The sequence below is a fragment of the Rhinolophus sinicus genome, linkage group LG07, assembly GCF_036562045.2.
Source record: "Rhinolophus sinicus isolate RSC01 linkage group LG07, ASM3656204v1, whole genome shotgun sequence".
Lineage (NCBI taxonomy): Eukaryota > Metazoa > Chordata > Mammalia > Chiroptera > Rhinolophidae > Rhinolophus > Rhinolophus sinicus.
Window position 1 is genome coordinate 64,497,863 of NC_133757.1, and position 21,402 is coordinate 64,519,264.

Genomic DNA, 21,402 nt, shown 5'->3' on the forward strand with positions numbered 1-21,402 from the left:
GAGTTCTTGGTTTATTTTTTTTAACATACTTTTTCCTTTTCACCCCCCTCTTTAATTAATTTTGATCCTCTAAAATACACAATGTCCCTCATCCTGATGTAGAACAGACCATAGAGAGGAGACTCTTCGGGGCAGGCAGTGGAGGAGGAAGGCATGGACAGGGCTGTGAAGTCAGAGAACCCAGCTGTCTAGATCTGAGTCCAAAGAAAAGCCTGGGATGTGAGCTTTCTTCAAGTGTGATACACTTAGTAGGGTAATACTTAGTTTAAATACAACTTAGTTTAACGAATGTAAATTTTGTTTTACCTCCTAGGTTCTTTACACTACATTGCCACTGGATTAATACATATTTTATATTTTCAGGACCAGTGGAATATTACTGCTTCACAGACCAACTCAGTGCCTGACAATAGGTCTAAAGGAGAGCTTAGGCACTCTGGGACCACTCAGGACCAGGAGACCAGGGCTGTGAAAAAGACCAGCCTCTTTGAGGAAGACGAAGAAGATGATCTGTTCGCTATTGCTAAGGACAGGTGAGGGAGTCCTTGCATGAAGTCATTTAGTCTGAGTCTGTGATAACAAGGGATTTGAGGTGGTTAGTTCCTGGGGTGAGCTGCTAATCATTCAGTACCGCGTGGTAATACAAATAAGGCCATCTAATTTTTACTTGCAAGATATTTGTCCCCATTACTAGGAAATGTTTGCATGGGTTTTTTTTGTTTGTTTGTTTTCTCTTGTGTTTTTTTTGATGGATCCTTACCGAATTTCTTCTATCTTTTTTTTTTAACTTTAAAATATTTTCTTGGTTTAGTATGGTTTAAGGACAGTTTGTTGTCTTTTGTGGTGTTTCTCTGTTATACCCTAAAGAATGCCAAGTTTGGTCAAGGTTATAAGTTTGTCATTTGGATAGAAATCTGCTCAGCCCTGAAATCTATGTAATTTTACTAACAATTGTCACCCCAATAAATTTAATTAAAAAAAAGAAATTCCAAAAAAAAAAAAAAAAAAAAAAAAAAAAGAAATCTGCTCAGCCATGAACAGCATCCTGTTGGGAGGATGGTTCCCTGCAGGGTTGTGCTGTATCATACCAATTACAGGTACCCAACCACATTCCTGCTTGTACAAGCTGGCAGGGTGTGCAGAGTGAGGATGGGTTGTGGATTCACAATAACTCTCCTGCAAGTATTTTTTTTCCCTCTTGAGAGTCTTAAATGATCACTTTGAAATTCAGCTGAATGGTAGTAGCATAAAGAAGCAATTGATTGGACATGTAAATGCTGTGCATTGGTGTGGTTTCATTTTGATTTGATAGATTCAGAAGCACCTCATATTTTTATCTCTGAATATTGTGATCTCTTCAAATGTCACCATTTCTACTTTTGGCCCCTGTGACTTCACACCTGAATATATCCTTGGCCCCTGGTTAAGAATGCTGGCTCTGGAATCCCAAGACCTGATAATAAATTCTGGCCCTGTCACTTCCTCTCTGAATAACATTGGGCAAGATACCTAATCTCTCTGGGCCTGAGTTTCCTCATACGTTAAACAAAAATACTACTAATAATACTTCTCCCATAGGATCACTGAGATGATTAAATGAAGTCCAAATGGAAATACTTAGCACAAAAGCTAGTACATTGTAAGCACCCAAATATTACCATTTATTGTCATGAGTGTAGGGGAAATAACATTTCATTCTTTTATTTTGTTACTCTCTTTCTCCTGGGACACTTCTTCCTTTCATACCTGGCTAGCCAGCTCCTTGCAAGACTCAGTTTAACCCCTCTCTTTTACGAAGCCTTCCCTAACCCAAACAGGTGAGAGAGAGAGAGAAGTAAATGGGGTTGGAGTCTGGAGCAGAAATGGCACCATGTCTGTATGTCCCTTCTGTGTGGCTCTGGAGCACTTGAGCACTTTCTACATGGCATAGAAGTTACCTGTTACCATATGCGCCCCTCCCTTTTCCCCTACCCCCCACACACATAGTCACAGGTTTGGAGATCTGGAAACATGTCTCATTTGTAGGTCCCAGTCCAAACTACACACAAAACCTGGCTTTCAGTAATGCTTCTCTGCTCTGGACTCATTCCATCTCCAGCTGGTCCAGAAGTTGTCTGTAAAATGTAGTGTACAGGCATTTTCCTGAGGGAATAATTCAAAGCTTTCATCCGATAATTTAAAAAAAGAAAAGCTTTTACAGACAGTAACAGGTGTAGGAAAGGGTGTGGAGGAATTAAAACCCTCATACGCTTTGTTGGAGGAAATGTAAAATGGTGTGGTCACTTCGGTCAGCAGCCTAGCAGTTCCTTGCAATGTTAAACATGGAGTTACCACATGCCTTAATTTCACTCTTAAGTATATGCTGGAAAGAAAGGAAAACACGTCCACACAAAAACTTGTACAGAAATGTTCATCGTGGCATTGTTCATAGTAGCCAAAATTTGGAAACAACTCAAGTCCATCAACTGATGAAAGGGTAAACGAAATATGTTATATCCGTACAGTGGACTCTTATTCAGCAGTAAGAAGGAATGGAGTACTAATACATGCCGCAACATGGAAGAACCTTGAAAATATTGTGATAATTGAAAGAAGCCAGTCACAGAAGACCACATGTATGATTCCATTTGTGTATAATGTCCAGAATAGATAAATCCGTAGAGACAGAAAATGGATTAGTGTTGGGGGTTGAGGGGAAAGGAAAATTGGGAGTGACTGTTAACCGGGATAAGGTTTCATTTTGGGTTGATGGAGATATTGTGAACTTGTATTATAGTGATAGTTGCACAACACTGAATTTACTGAAAACCAGTTAATCGTATGCTTAAAAAGGGTACATTTTATGGTATGTAAAGTATATCTGCAGACCATTCTAAGAAAACCAAGATTTGTGACCCTCACGAAGTTGTGAAATACTGTATTGTAAGCAGGGCACTCAATGTCCTGTCTTGTCTGGACAGCCCTAGCTTGTGTCATTCCAGCATGATCTTTAATAATTTTCCCTTTCACTCTCAAAAGTGTCCTGGTTTAGACCATGAACTCTGTGGTCATCATAATGTTTTTCTGATAGCCGTACTTTTTAAATAAATCAAAATACTTCACCTATTATACTGAGAAATATTCTAGCTTACCGGGTAACATAATTTTCTTCTGAGCACAGATCTCCGTGAGAGGCCCAAATTTAACCAGCAGTTGCTGAGAGTGTGGACTGAAGGCCAAGATTAAGGACTGTCTTTTGGTTTCTACTGTATCTATGTCCGGAAAAAACCTAGCTTTTTTCCAGCTTACCTTCAGAATCTGTTATTAGATGGGTTTTTTGTGGGTTGGGTATTTTTTTGTTTTGTTTTTGGGTTTTGTTTTGTTTTTAGAAATTACTTGTTCGGAAAATTATACGTAAGATTTTCTCCTGCTATAGCTACTTAAAGAGGTTTTTGGCATTTTTAGGCATCTGATATAATTAATTTTTAATGATTTGTGATCATTCATTACCTAGTTGTTAAATACTTTGGTTATAGTTTATGTGTGTGAATTTTTATTGGTGTATTTCCTTATAGGCCTATCACATGTTATCTTACTGTGTCATTATGAATTGACTCTGCTTTTATAGCTTCTTTAAGATATATCCTTAATTTCTAACTATCCTTTAGTATGTGTCCAGTGTAAGTGCAGTCAACTATTTGGTTAGTTCCCTAATTAGTGACCCTTAGGTTTGTTTTTTGTTTTGTTTTTTAACATGTAGGCAGACATGAATATTAAACTAACAAATAAGCTACATGTCCTTTGTTAATAGTGAACTAACAAAACGATGATACATACATATCACTGGTTTATATGCTAGTTATATTGTATGTAAGTAGGTGGATATGATGAGCAATTCACTTAAGTGACTTACTGATATTTTTATCTAGCTAACATTGAATTTAAAGTTTTCATTATTTGGTAATTCTCTAGTATGCCAGCTGGATGATTGCTTATCATGTAGTGAAAACTGGCATTTGACCCTTTAGTAGTTGGAACACTTTCTGTTCTGGACCCCATGTCCAGTGCTAAGCCTCCACTTTTCTATTTCTGTTCCTTCAAAGGTCCTGACCAGACTTGTGCTGGCAGACACTTATTGCCCACCTTCTTCTTAGGGGCCAGCGCTGAATCCTAGGTCAGGAGGTAGGTGAAGGCAGGCAGGAGGAGAGCTGTGGCTGGATGTCAGTGGTGGTGCCCAACGTGGGGTGAAAGATGGTGAATAGTGATGTGGAGCACAGTGAGAATGAGCTCTGCTTTCCCCGGGTTCTTAGAAACTATGTAGAGGGGATGGGATGGAATGGGTTTCAGTTTTGAAGAGAAGGCATGGAAGAGCATGCAGATCCTTGGAAATGCAGAGGTAAGTGGCCAAGGAGCACCAGGCCACAGGTCACAGCCCAAGCAGGCCCTGGCCCTGTGATGTCTTGACAACTGCCTTTCTGACCACTCTGGAAACAGGCATCCATGCTCTCTGGTTCTTCCTCTGCCGTAGGAAGTGGTGAGAGAGAATGCTACGTTTGGGAATGCTTGAAGTGTTGTGTGCCTTGGCAAAGCTAACAGCTAGTGCACCTACACTGAGGCAAAAGTAACTGAAAGGGGACAAGACAAGGAAGGCCTTGGATTCTTCTACATAAGGACGAGGGACAAGCAGATGATCTGCTAGACACAAATTTCATCTCATTCAAAGGTTTTTCTTGTTTGCTTATAACTGTGTAAGGTCAACAGAAGGCTCAGGTGTTTTGGTGGTGCCATGTTTCCCCAAAAATAAAACCTAGCCGGACCATTAGCTCTAATGCGTCTTTTGGAGCAAAAATTAATATAAGACCCGGTCTTACATTATATGATATTATATAAGACCTGGTCTAATATTATAGTAAAGTAAGACTGGGTCTTATATTAATTTTTGCTCCAAAAGACGCATTAGAGTTGATTGTCCAATTAGGTCTTATTTTCGGGGAAACATGCTAGGTGGGTTCCTATAGGGGTGGCCTAGAAAGGATATTGTTTGTTTGTTTGTTTGTTTTTATCACATTTGCCTTTTCTTTGACTTTGTTTGTATAGCCAGAAGAAGACCCAGAGGGCATCACTCCTCTTTGAAGACGATGACGCTGACAGTGGAAGCTCTCTGTTTGGCTCTCCTCCCACATCTGTTCCTCCTGCAACAATGGTATTCTTAATTTTAGGTCCAGGAAGTATCCTTGAGGTGGTGTTACCTAAACAGTCATACTTCCCTGAATCAGCTCTTAAAAACAGACCTTGGAGGCTGATCTAATGGAAAAACTCATTTAATTTTAGAAAGAGATCTTCTGGGTAGTGGTATTTTACAGGTGAAGCTCACATGCAAAGCCTGGAGAACAGGATTCCTCCATGTGGTGCAGCTCTGTTGTGAGCTGTAGTTCTCCAGAGCCTCGGTGAGTGCTGCTGCAGTTCTGGAGGAATCGCCAGGCTTAGCGCCAGTGGCATGGAGTTCTGCTAACATGAGGCCTGGACAGTTAAGGCACATATGATCCCTTTTAGCGGCATGTTTTAAGTACTAACACTTTGGTCTTGGTTTACATTAATAGCCAATCAGTAAAAAGGAAGGGAATTCTGACACCTGCTACAACATGGATGAACCTTAAGGACATTATACTCAGTGAAATAGCTGGTCACAAAAGGACAAATGCTGTATAATTCCACTTACATGGGCCACCTGGAGTAGTCAGATTTATAAAAACAGGAAGTAGAATGGTGGTTGCAGAGGCTCTGGATAGGGAAGAAATGGGGAGTTGTTTAATGAGTCCAGATTTTCAGTTTTGCAAGATGAAAAAATCTGGAGATTAGTTGCACTTCAATGTATTTTTAACATTACTGAACTATATACTTAGAAATGGTTAAAATGGGTAAATTTTATGTTGTGTTTTTTTACTGCAGTGTAGATAAATATTTTTGAAGTATGTGATAAGAAAAAAAATAGCCAGTCAGTGGCTCTCTGGTGTTAGTCAATAGCCTTCTAGTGGTTACGTCTTCGTGGCATGACTTCCACAGTCACCTAAGCTCACACGTTCAGCGCGTCTCTGTGTTCGTCACATCACAAAGGAGTAGTAAAGAGTGAGAGGAAGGGGCATGATGATGCTAGGTGTCCGGGAGCCGAGGCATGCTGGGAGCCTGTCTTTGGCCTGTCATTCATCCTTCCCCAGCACATTCCCTGAGTGGCTATACGTGAGTATGTGCACTCAGAACAAAGAGAAGCCAAACAATATTTTACAGCCACCTGGCTGTTGCTGACAGGCCAAAAGGGAAATTGCAAACTTCTTGGGCTAGGACCTCCTGTACCTGAGCTGGGGAAGCACGAAAGGCCACGCGTCACGCTGACTCAGCCAGCTGTGAGGGACTTCAACTCCAAGCTCAGAACACTGCATATTGGCGTGTGCTAGAGGCAGAAAGACATGCAGGACAGGGATGAGCCCCAGTATTCCTGCCGCGTGGGAGCAACCCCAGAATTCAAAATGGCAGCTCCGCCACCCAGCTTGGTGAAGAAGACCCTCCCCTCCCACCTCAGCAATGGTGACGCAGGCACATCCCAAAGGACACTCCTGCTCCTTGGGGGTACTAGAGGGATGGATGTGATACGGCAGCAAAGGAGTCTGGGACTTCCTGTTTCCTGCAGGCCGATACTTGGCTCTTCTCCCATACCTCCTAAAGATTTTTTGTTTTAAATTACACAGCAATATGTGGATGCCTTCTGAACAAGGGTTTAGAAAATGCAGAGACTGCAAAGTCCCGGTTCCATAATCCTCCCTAGACAAAATCATTGGGAACAATGTGTTATCAGTCCTTTCAGCCCTGTTTCTAAGCCTGAAAGGATTTATATCTTTTTTAAAAAATTAAATAAGATCATGTACATTTTCAGGCATCTGTTTTTGTCCTGCAGCATTATATGTCATTTCCATGAGCTCCATCTTACTTCTTCACCACTGTATAGTATTCCGTAGTGTAACTACCAGGACGTGTGACTGTTTCTCCTCCGATGGAGTAATCCACTGTTTTCTGCGAGCTTGTTAGGGCTGTTTCTTCCCATTCCTCCTGCCTTCTCATCTTCAACCTTGACTGTTGAGATGATTTAGTACCTGGTCTATCTATCACGGCTTCTTCCCTCATCAGCTCTCCTTGCTGTTGCCCTGGTTGTCCTCTTAAAGACATACTCCTGTTCTTTTCTTGTTACAGCACTTTAGCTAAGCCTGCCATGCTTCCTGTGATCTCATTCAAACTGGACTCATCTTTTCCAGCCTCTCACACCATGTGCTGTAGGTCACTCGTCCTGTCCTAGAATGCTCCAGAAGAGGTTGTTGTCTCTTTTGTCTGGAAATCTTCGTATTTTCAGACATAACGATAAGTGTTAATTTGTACTATGGGAGCTTCCCAGACCAGGCACATGGCAGTTCATGATGCAGGAACTGCTTCCTACACGTTCCCATTAAGTGGGCTTGCACAGCTTGTACGAGAAACTTTCAGCACTGGGGGAGCATGCTGCCCTCCTTGGGCTCTGGGACTTCCTGCTGCTGCTTCTGAGGTGGTCACAAGCCTTTCCTGGCATCACTCATTACTTGCGTCTCCCTAAAGATGACATCTAGTTCGGGAGATCTGAGTGGGTTTTCTATGTAAATTATAAATAACTTCTACCATGGATAAATGATCAATAATCTAATGAATTTTGAAGGTTCTAGAACTGTAAAATGTCTTTTAGCCTGTAGTATTACGATCATTAATTAAGACAGAAAGTCAAGATACACATCTTAAATAGCTGAACTACCTGCAAATTGATTTTTACCATAAAGGTCAAATATAATCACCTTTAGACAACAGTATATAAAAGATATTTGTTGTATAGAGATCCTAGAATATTCTAAAGTAAGTTAAATGTGACTCACCTGTCAAGAAAATTAATTTCATGACAGAGATGAAGACTCAGCATATCTTTAGGAAGGTTTAAAACCAGTGGTTTGGCTAGCAGCATTTTCCTTGGTTTAAGGCCGGTAATTACATGAAGTGAGAATATGTTTCACCACACCTATGTCTTGTTTTTTACCCTCATCAGCTTGCATCGAGATCATACGTAGTTTTCACTGAGTCCACAATATTTTTTCCTTTAATTATTTCAGTTTTACCTTATCTCTTCTGAACTCTTTTGTGTGTTTCCAGTCTTTTATTTCAAGTTCAAATGGTTATGCATTTTAAGGACCTCTTCCTAACAATAACAAACAATCTCCTTACCTTATTCTTCTTACTTCATTCATAATTTTACCATCTGTCTTCCTAATTTGATTTAGAAACTGCTTCAGAGCTTACTTCTTCATGTCATCGCATGTAGTGGTACGATAGTTAGTTTTTCCTAAAGAAGTTTTGATGTCACTTGACCCAAGAATGCCGGTAATTCCAGGCAAGTCACATAGCCTCAGTTTCCTAACCTCTGACATCCTGCCTCACAGCTGAGGGACAGATGAGACAGGGGTAGTGCTTGCACTCTTGTGTCGCAGCCCCTACCTGATGTAAAGCACAGTGACTAGCTATGGAAATACGTATGTGATCCTTTCAGGTACATGGACATACGTGTGATAGCTGTTAATGTAAGTTAGGAAGCTGGTAAGGGCTAGGGAGAGATGTGAGTAATAGTCTTACCAACAAAGCAACCGATGCTTACTGAAGAGAACAGGAAAACCTTCCTGGGGGACATCTGAGCTGGGCCTTGCTTGAAAGACGACTATTGCCCCACATGGCAGTGCCAGACTTTACAGTGGGTTTAAGGACTAGTGAGGATTGGTAAGCTGCAGTGTATAAAGGGATAGGGTGAGGTGTCAGTTGATTGTCATGTTTAGCATTTGCTTAATGCACACAGTGCATGTCTGGGGTGGGAAATGACGTGATCTGGTGGGTGTTTTATTTTAACAAGACAGCTCTGGAAGATGTCATATAGCTGAAATGTAAGATGAGCAAGGCAGAGAGGAGACGAGAAATTGTCTTGATGGCAAAGGTAAGGATCTCAGCCATGGCATTATGTATGGTGATAACAGACACAAGGAGACACACGCAGCTGATATGGTGGCACAAACGAAGTGCCACGTCTGTGTGTCTCTTCTCCTTGTTTGTGCCCCATGGTCTCCTGTCCTGTCTCTCCCACCACAGCACTTAGCACCCTAAGAGCACTGTGGCTTCAGCTTGCTCTGTGCATTGCAGGCACACTTTGTTTTGGGTGTTAACCTAAAAATAAAGGGCCAAAGTGAGAGACAACAAGCTTTCATTTGCGATCCAAAAGAATAGCTGTTCAGGCAGAATAGCACTGATTCAGGCTTCAGAAACCCAGATAGCTTCTGATTAGGAGGCAAGGCAAGAGGTATTTATAAGAAGGGGAAGAGGAACAATTACATGAATAGAAGGGAGGTGTTCAGGAGCTAAGGAAGAAATTTCTATAGGTGCAGATAAGATAACATAGTGATGCTAAATCTAAAGAATGTTTTTAATTTTCAGTCCCTAGTCATAGTATCTGCTTTCTTGTTATCTTCACCAACGGTTGGTTGGGATATGCAGTGCTGCTTTAGGTCCAGTCCAAAGGTTATCTGGCCCTGTTTCAACATTTTAAAGGTTTGAGGGGTAAAACAAGCAAGGCAGTTCCTCTGGGATGGCAGCTCTGACTCCATTTTAAAGTGCTGTTTTTCATGAGGATGTCATTCACTCATCTTTTGGTAGAAAAAAGAGCCTGTCCCTGAGGCACCACCTCTGCTGTTCAGCGATGAAGACGAGAAGGAGGCACAGTTTGGAGTGAGGCCTGTGGGCCAGAAGGTTGAGAGTGCCAGCGAATCATCAGGATTTGGGAGAACACATGTGGTGGACAAGTCAGAAAAGGTGGACGGTTTCTTGTATATTCTGACACATTTGTCTTGCATATGTTCTTGTAAAACACACATATACACACACACGTGCAACTCTTACATCTTTCTACCGCAGAAAACACATGGCTCGGTGGTTGACAGATTTGAAAACACTGAGAAGTATAAAGAAGAAAATCTCTGATCCTACCACTCAGGGAACCTCCAGCACTGCTCTGGCCTTTCCGCCTCTCCTAGACTGGCGCGCACGGATGTATGGGCTGGCTGTGTCACACTGCTCCTGTCACTTTGTGTTCATGTCCGTCTTGCCTCTCTCTCTCCAGGGTGTTCTCCATCATCTTGTTTCTCACTTCGGTTTTCTCCCTGCATGTCTGCTTTTCTGACTTGTTCTCCATAGTGTTCCTATTATCCCTGGTTCTCTTCTAGTCCCCACCTGTACTTGAATTAAAATGACAGTCTTAAGAAGATTTTAGTTTACCATTCTTGTATGTGTAGTTGATGTTGGCCATGGATTAAAGTGAAATTTGTCTTCTAAACCATCAGCATTCTTTTCCTGAGCGGGCTGTTATTTCCTGTAGGTGGCTTGGGGGATAAATCTGCTGGCTGCATCTGGAAATCAGCGATTGCCAACGATGTCTGTATAGCTTTTCTTTTTTTCTAACTTTCCTTGTACTCTGTGTGTTCAATGGCTTCTCTTCTAGGGCCTGTGTGGAGAATGTCTCATATACTTTTTCTGTTGCATTTCCTTGGGGCTGCAGTGATACAAACATTTTATTTGTACTTGAGTCATCGTGTGACATTCTCTTCCTATAATTTCGATGTAGTTTCTGTGTTCCTGTAGCCCCTGAGTTACCCCCGGCACAACCCATTTCACACTTGAATTCTAACTGCTGGTTGTACAGTGCTCTCCCTTGCGTGAATGTAAGCTCTTTGAGGATTGGGGCCAGGTTTGTTTTGCTCACCATGTATCTATAGTACTTAGTATTATTACCTTGCATACAGTAGTGACTTTTAAAATTACATATTTCTTCAAAGCTGCATTTTTTCCCCCCCACAGTTTAACCACTCTGCAGTTAGGATGCACCTCAAAATCAATGGCATGTTTAATTGGGAGTCATTTTTTCTTCCTTGGTGGTTCATACAGTAATAATGGTTCTTACAATCAATGGTAACTTACCTGAAATGCGGTGCTTGTTGAATGAATAAGTGTTGCTTTTTACAGTTATTTTAGAGATTCTTCTAATTGCATGCAATGTAAGCCCTCTATAATTTAAGTGTTCAATTTCGTCAATTAGGTTTCTCGTTGGGACTTGCATATTAGTTAAATATTAGGAAATATATGCTCCACTCCCAATGATTCGTACTTGTGTTATCGCTACGACTGAGGAGTTATTTATAGCTCTAGAGCAACCTATGTGGGTCAAGGTTATAACTGGCATATATACCTCTTGGTAGGAAGGAGAGACTGATGGCTTTAAGCTGAATGGAAGAAGTCTCTTTGGCGGTGAATTATGTACAGAATAGTCACCATTGGAGCAGCCAATCAAGGATTGGTTTCTGTTTTACCTGGGAGCGGATCCGAAGAACTGTCATGCCCTGAGACCGCACACGGGCAGTTACTGGATTAATGAGGAGCTTGGGGGGGGCTCCGCAGTAGAATTTGCATTTTCAGATTTACTTATTTTTTTCCTTATTCTATTCATTTTCAGGAAGGATCTTTGACTGTACCGACTCAGGAAGCAGGCAAGCATTCTGATTTATTTTCTTCACCATCCCCATTGGACAAAGGAACCAAAAGTAGAACCAAAACTGTTCTTAGCTTATTTGATGAGGAAGAGGATAAAACAGAAGATCAGAACAGCATCCAAGCTCCAAAGAAAGAAGTAGGAAAGGTGAGCAAAAGCAGTAAAGGCTCGGGACTTTAGAAGGATAAAAGAATCTCATTTCATAGTATTAGTTCTGCCATGTGAGTTGCTGAAGAGTTGAGGGTTCCAGTTTCTTCACATCCTCACCAACACTTTTCCTATATTTTCGTCCAGTCTCTTACTGTGTATGATTTTATATTGTGATTTTTACAGTGATGAAATTTTAACATTAATTGCTGTTACACTGGTTTTTATGTATAATCAATAATGATAATCAATTATTAGTTAATTTTTAATGTGACCTATTTTCGTCAGAAGTGAGTTTTGTTTGTTTATTTTATTCTGTGGATGTGATACTACAGAAATAGGGGAAAATTTTAGAATGTCAAGGCTGGGGCATTATAGTGTCAGATCAAGTAATGTAAATAGTAACTTTCAAGTGTCAGACACCCTAGCAAATAAAGATTCGTTTAGAATCTGGAGGTAGTGGGATAGAAGGTGTGCAACAGGGAAGGTTGGCTGGTCACACCTGTGCCATGTCTGTGGACTAAGATACTGACAGGTTAGGGATACATGCTTGACCACTGCATGTAGTTTTTGGTATTAAGTCAGCTACTATCTCTTCTTCCCTTTGGTAATAAGATGGAGAGAACTTATTTACTTTTGTGTGTTTTCACCATTATGGACCTAATGGGTTAAGTAAGATGTTTGGATACTACACAAAGGTTGCAAGATGATCTTTCCAGAGTATGTGTATGTATCTATATGTATATATATTCTTCCACTATTTTGATAGCTGTATAGTATTCCATTATGTGAATATGTCATTGCCCTTCCTGTTTGCAGTTAGGCTGTGTCCAGCCTTTAGCCATTGTAAACAGAGCCACAGGGGACATCTTAGTTGTTCCTTCTTTGCCGCTGTGTGTTATTTCCTTGAGATAAATCCTTAGAAGTCTAAGTGCATGTGAATGTCCCTCTTTTTCCCAGAGTCCCGACCCTGATGCCCGCCCCAAGAGCACAGGTGTCTTTCAGGATGAAGAGCTCCTTTTTAGTCACAAGCTCCAGAAGGACAATGACCCAGATGTTGACCTTTTCTCTGGCACCAAAAAAACCAAGGTCAGTTCCCAATGGTTCTCCACATCATGGCTTTGTTATTGTATTAGATATTTTCTCAGCAACTCACCTGGTGGCTGTCTTTGTAAGTTGTTTTTGTTTCGATACTGAATTTGAGTTTTGTCTGTTGTAGTCGCTAGAGCCACGTGTTGGGAGCCTGTTTGGGGATGATGAAGACGATGACCTTTTCAGCTCTGCCAAGTCCCAGCCTTTGGTACCAGCATTTTGATGTCTATGCTTGGGTGTGTGGGGTGCCTTCTGGGAAACGAAATTAATGTCCAGTTACACGATTAAAGAAAATACTCAGAGAATTGTGGTGCTTACTAGTAAATAAATGGCAAATAATGTGCTGATGAGAACATTCGTGTTGTTCTCTATTATTAAAACATTAACTAACCCAGGTTCTTTTCTTACAAATTTGTTTGATTTTTAAGTTGTTTATTGAAAGACTAGTGCACACAACATGGTGACTAAATATTCATGCTTTTCAAATGCAAAACTTTAAATCTGAGTGTTTGCCCCTATGTGTCATTTCCTGCACTTGCCCCAGTAGATTTGTAAGTACTCTCTATTTTCTTTTTATCATAGAGTGGACTCCTAAGAAAGTCACAGTCTTTAGAATGCTATTTCTGAAACACTGCCTTTGAGTTAGTTCAACCCTCATTTGAGAAATGACTTTTAAAACTCAGAACCCATGTGTTGTGTGTGTGTGTGTGTGTGTGTGTGTGTGTGTATGTGTGTGTATAGATATGTGTTTTTTTCATTGTGACTTTTTAAAAAATGTCTAAGGTACTTGACAGACTTATGGTGTTTTTTGTTCTTTTGAAGATACCAGAAAAGAAAAGGGTAGTGAAAAAAGACCAGTTTGTCTCCTCTTTCAAGAACGAGAAACATCCTGAATCCACTCAAGGTATCAAAGAAAAAAGCATGTGGAAACCGGAAATCCCTCAGGTTAGACTGATCTCTTCAAGGTTCAAGGACTTTGAGCTCTTGTTTGCGTCCCCGTACAGATGAACTCATACAGATCCAAGGTTATTCAGAGTTCTCTTAATTAAGAAGGAAACAGTACCTAGCACTACCTCTCTTTACTCTAATATTTTTGACCCCCGCTCATCTCGCTTTTCAGTGCATATTCTAGACCCATGAATCTATACTTATCATTATTACTTTTAGAGTCCCTTCAAATTCAATTCCAAGGTAGAGTAAAGAACCTTATTCCCACTAGAACCCCCATTTCTCCTTTTGGGCTATCTTGGAGTATTATTACAAATTAAATGTAAATTGCATCACCCAATTTCTTGGTTCCCCCTCATGTTACGTCTTCTGAGATCGTTGCTCTCAGTTCTTGTCCTCTGCAGTCTTCTCTGTGGCGTGGCTCCTGAGAAGAGGCCAGGACTGCGGGCGAGTTCCATTCTGGCTTGCAGCTGTCCCGGCTGTTTCCCTGAGACCTCAGTGTCCTGAGCTGTGAAACAAGGCAGTAGCGCTAGCACATCTCCAGGGACTCGTCCCACGCCTCAGCTGCTTTTGCTCTTAGGCCAGTGCATTAGGCCGTGGGTGAATTTCTGTGGGCTCCGTAATAACTCCTGTGTGGGATAACCAGCACGGTAATTGCTGGCTGGTGAGGTTTTGGTGCTGTCACCCTACAATTTTCAGGAAACTTTTTCATGATCTCTGTCTGCCTCTGCACAGTGGCTGAGGAGGCGTAAGGGAAGTGACATAGGTGGAATGTTTCGAGGCCCCAGGAGGGATCTGAGGGCCTTTCCCATTAGAGAATTACAGAAAGTGACAGCTTAGCCCCATCACAGATTTATCTACAGGCATAAGTGTAACCCAAGAGACAACTTTTCTATTTCCCGAGTGGATTTTTAACTGAATGTAATTTCACACAGGACTCACCAGGTCTCGCTCCATTTAAAACCAAAGAGCCATCCCCTCGGATCTGCAAAATACAAGTAATTATAACATGTCTGGAATCTTCATTGCCTGCCTTGTGGCATCTATATACTTTTTTGGATTTGTACTATTGTCAGCTGCTGCCAGGCGTTTTCTCATCTCTTCCCCACCCTCTAGTTGTTGCTTCTTGTGTGCTGTGTCTGTAATATCTTTTCTTTAGTCCAGTGGTGGGCACAGGTGTGTAAGCCTCTGTTTAATTCTGAGACGTGATGAGGAGACTTGGTGGCATCTCTCTTTCTCCTCTTGTGTTATATGTTCTGTACACTGAGTCTCTCATCCTGTGTCACAGTAATAATCATAGACTGCTGTGTTTAAGAAAATACAGAGAGTAAGTGTTATTTTTCTCCCTTAGGCAAATTTAGCGATTAACCCAGCAGCCTTGCTGCCTGCAGTGACTCCCCAGATCTCTGGAATGAATCCTGCTTTGTCAGAATTGGCTCTTCCCTCATCTGGACCTGGGAGAAACCACAGTCTGGAAAGTATGTCCACTCTGCCTGGGAGTGTGGAGGCTGGAGTGAGTTTTGACCTCCCAGCTCAGGCCGACACTTTGCACAGTGCAAACAAGGTGATGAAGCCACCTTCATTCTCTTCTTGCTTCTTTTTTTTTTTAACCAGAACAACTTGTATGTTTCTTCCTAGTCCATCAGTTACACACAAGAGACCGACTCCCCATTTGAAGGGGCACCTTGTCCTTCCTTCAGCCTCCGTGCCCTCCTTCCAGCTCCTTAATTCTACTCCACTCTTCACTGCCTGTGTTTGTTACATTTACCTTTTACTCAGTAGCCACAGTTAAACCCCACCACCTCCAGGCTGTTGTCGCATAGCCACAACAGGTCTTTTAAACACAGAGCAGATTGTGCCCCTCTGCTGGCTCCTCACTGCCCGAAGGAGGATATTCGAGCTCCTTGGCCTGGTATTAAAACCTTTTACAATCTGTGCTGACTGAGGCTTCCGGTTTCCCCACCAGCCACCCCACTCTGCACACCCAACCCCGATCACACCAGGCACCGTCCCGGAACACACCACTGCTGCCATCTGCTGGTGCTGCTTCCAGGGTCAGGAATGCCCTTCCTCTTGGACCGCTCAGCTTCTGTGATATTTCCCTTCCCTCCCCGTCTCATGCCTTTCCTCTGCGATCGCCGGGTAGTACACCCAGCCACACTGTTCACAGGACTGTAGACTGGGATCTCTGACGTTTTGCTTTTGTTTTAGTTGGTTCTCTTTTTTCTCTCCAGCCTTCCTTCTCTAGAAAGTCTTAGCTGATCTCTGAGTGACAGTACCTAGGATAACCCTAGCAGATACAGTCAAGTGTTTGCTACCCTGTTTTCCTTGTGAAAAATAAAATACCCTTATCTTTGTTATATTTTATAGCTTAATTTTAAATTGGCTACTTTTTAATTTCATTTGTGAAATTTCCTTGAAATAGGCAAACACGGTACTTTGCCCAAAGTAACTTGTACCTTCTCAAAACTACTTGATTGTATATTTTAGAAAATATTGTAAATACTGCATCATTGCAATAAATGTCTCGTATTTTGAGGTTATATTAAAAGTTCTGATTTTTAAGTCACATTTTTATGTGAAATCTTTACCATTTGAATTTATTGTTTGTTGATTTGAAGAAAAGAGCACCTTAGATTACATCTCTTTATTTTCTGACACTTCTCTGCTCCTGGAGCCTGATTTTAGGCTCGCCTCTAATAAAGGTTAGTACCAGAATTCCCCCAGATTCTTGTTTTGAAATATATCCACATTAAACTGAGAGCAGAGTACAGATCAGGGAAGGTTATGGGGCACAGAGCGCCAACGTGCCTACTTTGCAGGGTTCCAGTGGCAGATGAAGCTTTTTGTATGAAACTGAACAGAAATTGCCCTCAAAAGACTGCAAAATGTAGAATACTAAAGGATTCAGAGCGACTTATTTTTGGACTACTAGGAGCTGTTAAACTTCTTTGGAAATCTTTAAGAAATAACCTCTTCTGTGTCTTAGATATCTTGATTAAAGTAGACCAGATAATCTTCCAAAACTTTGACTTGTTGATTATTTGCTATGTTAGCTTTGGACACTTTTATTTAATCATCAGATCAATGTGGTCTCTTGCCGTTGTAGAGCCGGGTCAAAGTGAGAGGGAAGCGCAGGCCGCAGACCCGTGCAGCTCGGCGCTTGGCTGCACAGGAGTCCAGTGAGGCTGAGGACACGAGTGACCCCAGAGGATCCGTTGCACAACTGGCAGAAGGTGCCATTTCTCCAGAATGCCATCAGCCACAGTCCAGGGCAGCTGGTGGAAAAGATAGCTCTGAGGAGTCCGTGGCAGCTGCCACTCCAACTTGGACAGGTGTTCCGGTGCCTGGAGTGGATAGAAGCCCCTCTGCGAAATTTCTGGGTCAACTGCTTGAAGATGACCTTTTTGATTCTGGAGATACCTTTTCCAAAGGTACTGGATCTCAGTTCATGGGGAGAAGAAAAGCCAAGGCAAAGGCAGCAGACAGCCCAGCCAACCCTCCAGGGGGAAGTAAAGAAACGAGCCCCATGTTTGCTGCTCTGGGCGAGGCAGGTAGTGATGATGATCTCTTTCAGTCTGTTAAGCCGAAACCAACAAAGAAAACAAATCCCTTCCCTCTCCTGGAAGATGAGGATGATCTCTTTCCAGATCAGAAAGGCAAGAAGAATGATTCAAAATCCAACAGTCAGCAGGATGTCATCTCAAAAGCACAAGATATTTTTGAGGTAATAGGATGTAACAGCATGTTCTTGTGCCTGGTTCTATGTTAAGGAAAGTGCTAGTTGGCTCAGTTGAGCCATGGATTACGTAAAGCTTGTTTCATTGCTGCCCGTATCTACTTGCTTAGTAATTATAATTAGGTTTCTGTATTAATATAGTAGCTCTGAAACTTACTCAGAAGTACTTTTTTGTTTTGGTTCATGGTAGATGGTAATAGTTGCTGGCTGGCCATTATATTGATACAGATCTTGATTTTTAGAATTTTTATCATAATGTTGCTTCAGTCAGCTTCTTTGGCAGGTCACTCTCTGACATACATAAAGCAGTATTGGTACAGCTTGAGTGTTTAACCTCGGGTTCTTGAGTAAATGGGCCCTAGCTAATGGTTGAGCACTGGCTGGAGGGCCTTCAGCGGCACTCTCTAGGCAGGTGTTCAGTGAGCATCTGGGTCCTAGAGACACAGGTGAACTAGGACCAGTGCTCTGCTCCCCAGTTCTCTAAGGGAGGGGAATTGGATATGACAGGGCGGAGTGATGGGTAAGGGTGGAGGCTCTCCTTCAGCTAGAACCGGTAGAGAAGGCCTCTCTATATCTCTGTAGAGTTGGCATTTGAGCTGGGACTGAGACAGGGCATGTAGCCTAAGACATTGACACCCCTTCCAGGGTACAACATGAGGTGCCCCACTGGTGACACAAGTAACAAGTGAGTGTACCCAGTACCTGCAGCTGGAGAAAAACAAGAACCAGTTTCATCCAGCTAGGCTGATCCCCTTGACCTGGACCTGACCTTTAGCTAATTATAATGTCATTGTAATCTCATTTGCATTGCGGTTACTATAGTGGGACCATACCAAAACGTGCCCCCACCCCAGAGGTGTAAATACTGGCTCGCTCTCTGAATTCACCCACACTTTCCTTTCAAGTGTGTACTTTTGTCTCAGTAAACTCCCTGTGCTTTACTGCATCTGTCTCGCTCTTGAATTCTTTCTCATGTGAAGACAAGAACCCAGTCACCACTGCTCTGGGTGGAGTCCTCCTTTGGACATCCCAGCGAGCCTCCAGGGACAGGATCTGGTAGAGGGCACAGGTCATATGGCTGTTCCAGAACACCCTGGCAGTTTGTATTTTTTACAACTTGTTGAAATACGTGTTTTTAGAAAAAAAAAATTTAATACTGTTTTTCTTGGTTTTCGCCTTAACAAGGATGATATATTTGCTACAGAAGCAATTAAACCCTCACAAAAATCAAGAGAGAAGGAAAGAACATTTGAACCCAACTTGTTTGATGATAACATTGATATCTTTGCCGACCTAACTGTAAAACCAAAAGAAAAGTCCAAAAAGAAAGTGGAAGCTAAGTCTATATTTGATGATGATATGGGTAAGTATGATTTTCTATACGACACAGTCATTACTGTTCAACAACATGGTATTTCTCCTGCTACCTTCATCTTGGCCCTTTCCTGGGAAATGTTCCCAGTGGGTTTTCTTTGACTTGCTGTGTAATCCTGAGTTAGGCTGAGGATGGATAAGTTCATGGACTAGTCATTTTGGTGAAACAGCATTTTGGTATGATAGACATCAAGGACTTGAAGGAGACCCAGAATGTGGCCTTCATTTTGACTTTTAGTATGCCCCCTGCCAATTATCTGTGACAAATCTGAACACTCTGATGTTATGATAGGAGGATCAGAAACTACCCCAACATGCTAAAAAGTAGGTAGAGGTGACGGCTGCGGGCACGATGTAATCAGAGTTCTAGTTGGAGAGTGTTCAGAGAATGGAGCGGCAGTTCAGGAGGAAAACAGGACTAGATAGGAAAGCAGGTTATAACTCAGACTTATGTCTTACCAAAGATCTTCTGTGTTTGTAAACATTCTCATTTTCCCTCCATGGTGGAACATCTTATTAATGGACAAGCCAAACGCCCAAATACCCTAATTGTAGGGCTTCTGAAATGTCTTGTATTGTGTGTTGGTGGATAGGACTTGGCTGAGGCCAGATACATACTTCCTACTCCTTCCCCTCTCTCTTAGGTCTAAACCTTGGGGTTAACTGGGAGAAAATCCGTGCTGCAATTGCCACCAACTATTCCCAAGCAAGCGTGTGCTCTGTTTCCATCTGCTTCCTACGATATTGGGTGCAGAAGAGACTCTCGTTTCTTTTATTACAAAAAAAGTCATATATGTCTGTTGTAATAGATTAACACTATTCAGAAAATGTAAAAAGTGAAAAACAAACCCTAGAGGTTACTATTAGGTTGGTGCAAAAGTAATTGCAGCTTTTAATCTTTTAAACTGCAATTACTTTTTGCACCAACCTAATATTATTGAGAGTTAGGTTTGTATACTTCTTTTCCCCCCCAAAATAAGAATGTACTTATTCTGCTGTTCCTTTTAGTCACTTAATGTCTCCCATGTTAGTAGAGATCTGCTTTCTTGTTTTTAGTGATTGTATAGCATTGCTTTGTATTTAGCCGTTAACCTATTGAGGGTATCTAGATTGTTTTGAAATTTTCTCAGTTACAAATATCGCCATGGTCTTTAACATTTGCATATGCGTATCTGTATTTACACATGCTAAAATCTCTGTAGGATAGCATCTTAACAGTAAAATTAGTAAGGTGAGTCATGGAACCCTAGAGTCAGTGCAACACTAAACATAAGGTAGTCATAAAGACTTAGCATTGAGGTGCCTCAAATAGATGCATGTACTCTGAAAAAGCATGACTCCTGTGCTGGATTTCCCTTTGCTTATTTTCAGTATCCTTTCCTTTTAATGTCCAGTGGGAAAAGAATGTAGAAATAAGTATAATGTCACAGCTAGTAAAATCGGGGGCTGGATTTTTCCTCTCCTGCATGGGTGCACACATACCTTCATAGCTTAGAAAATGGTGTTCAGAGAGAACATATGACTTGCATGTGATCATAAAACTTAATTATTAGCAGAGCCAGGACCAGAATCTAAGAGGCTTGGCTCTGTCTTAGTGTTTTTGGTATCACGAACTTGTTACCAGACTTGAGTGTTTGGTGGTTTGTGTAGCTGTGTCTTGAAAGTTATTTTTTTGGGGGGGGCCTATTCAGCAACTCTTTCTCTTTTTTGTTTTTAAAGATGATATCTTCTCCTCTGGTGTCCAGGCTAAGACAGCGAAACCAAAAAGTCGATCTTCACAGGCAATACCTGAACCGAGATCCGAACAGAAGGTGGCCAACGTGTTTGATGATCCTTTGAATGCCTTTGGAGGCCAGTAGACCATTCAGAGTGTCACATCTCACCCTTCAGCTACATCCTTGAGTTAATGATGCTGTCCTATACGCTCATTGTCTTAACTGAATTATAAAACGGAAATAGTGAAACAGCGCACTCACCTTTTACCAGATGCACTTAGTATTTTTCTGCATTGGTTTTAATCATGCTTAATACTGAAAAACAAAAATAAATGTTTCACAGTGTTTGTTTATTTGTTTTTAATTATATTTTGATTTAATCAATTCACCTTGGTAGAGCCACAATATAATTTAGGGCTTATTAGAGAAGAAACCTATTTGTGCATTTCACAGGTGGGCAAGGAATCCTAGAGGTAGCAAATCACAGATAGACGACCAGGAGTCTTCCTTACATGGACGGAGGCCTCATATTAGTTAGAACCTGGGCAGGTGATAGAGGAAGAAGGTGAGAGATTATCAACCTCAACCGCAGCAGTCTTTGCAATAGGAGAGAAGGGTTCTCTGATACCACTGAATCCTGAAAATGCCTCTTCAGGTGCACTAAGGTAAGATTTGACAAACCATGGCCCTCCACTGTTTTTGAAAATAAAGTTTTATTGGAATATAACCATACCTCTTTATTTATTAGGTTGGTACAAAAGTAA

General features: G+C 41.6%; 1 protein-coding gene across 7 annotated transcripts in view; it reads left to right on the top strand.

Moving 5' to 3' along the window:
• The window catches only part of LOC109437160 (WASH complex subunit 2), a 51,146-nt gene extending 30,163 nt beyond the window's left edge, over positions 1-20,983 (top strand). For 3 of the 7 annotated variants that reach the window (XM_019716166.2, XM_019716167.2, XM_074337275.1), the window contains 12 exons: positions 364-533; positions 5,077-5,182; positions 9,739-9,894; positions 11,588-11,770; positions 12,731-12,859; positions 12,990-13,070; positions 13,685-13,807; positions 14,746-14,808; positions 15,162-15,374; positions 16,920-17,537; positions 18,735-18,912; positions 20,643-20,983. In XM_019716166.2, coding sequence (XP_019571725.2) covers positions 364-533; positions 5,077-5,182; positions 9,739-9,894; positions 11,588-11,770; positions 12,731-12,859; positions 12,990-13,070; positions 13,685-13,807; positions 14,746-14,808; positions 15,162-15,374; positions 16,920-17,537; positions 18,735-18,912; positions 20,643-20,782 — 2,160 coding nt within the window. In that variant the 3' untranslated portion in view covers positions 20,783-20,983. The remainder of the gene's footprint in view (positions 1-363; positions 534-5,076; positions 5,183-9,738; positions 9,895-11,587; positions 11,771-12,730; positions 12,860-12,989; positions 13,071-13,684; positions 13,808-14,745; positions 14,809-15,161; positions 15,375-16,919; positions 17,538-18,734; positions 18,913-20,642) is intronic. The other 4 variants (XM_074337276.1, XM_019716168.2, XM_019716170.2 and 1 more) reach the window with 4 other exon arrangements.
• The last annotated feature ends 419 nt before the right edge of the window (positions 20,984-21,402 follow it).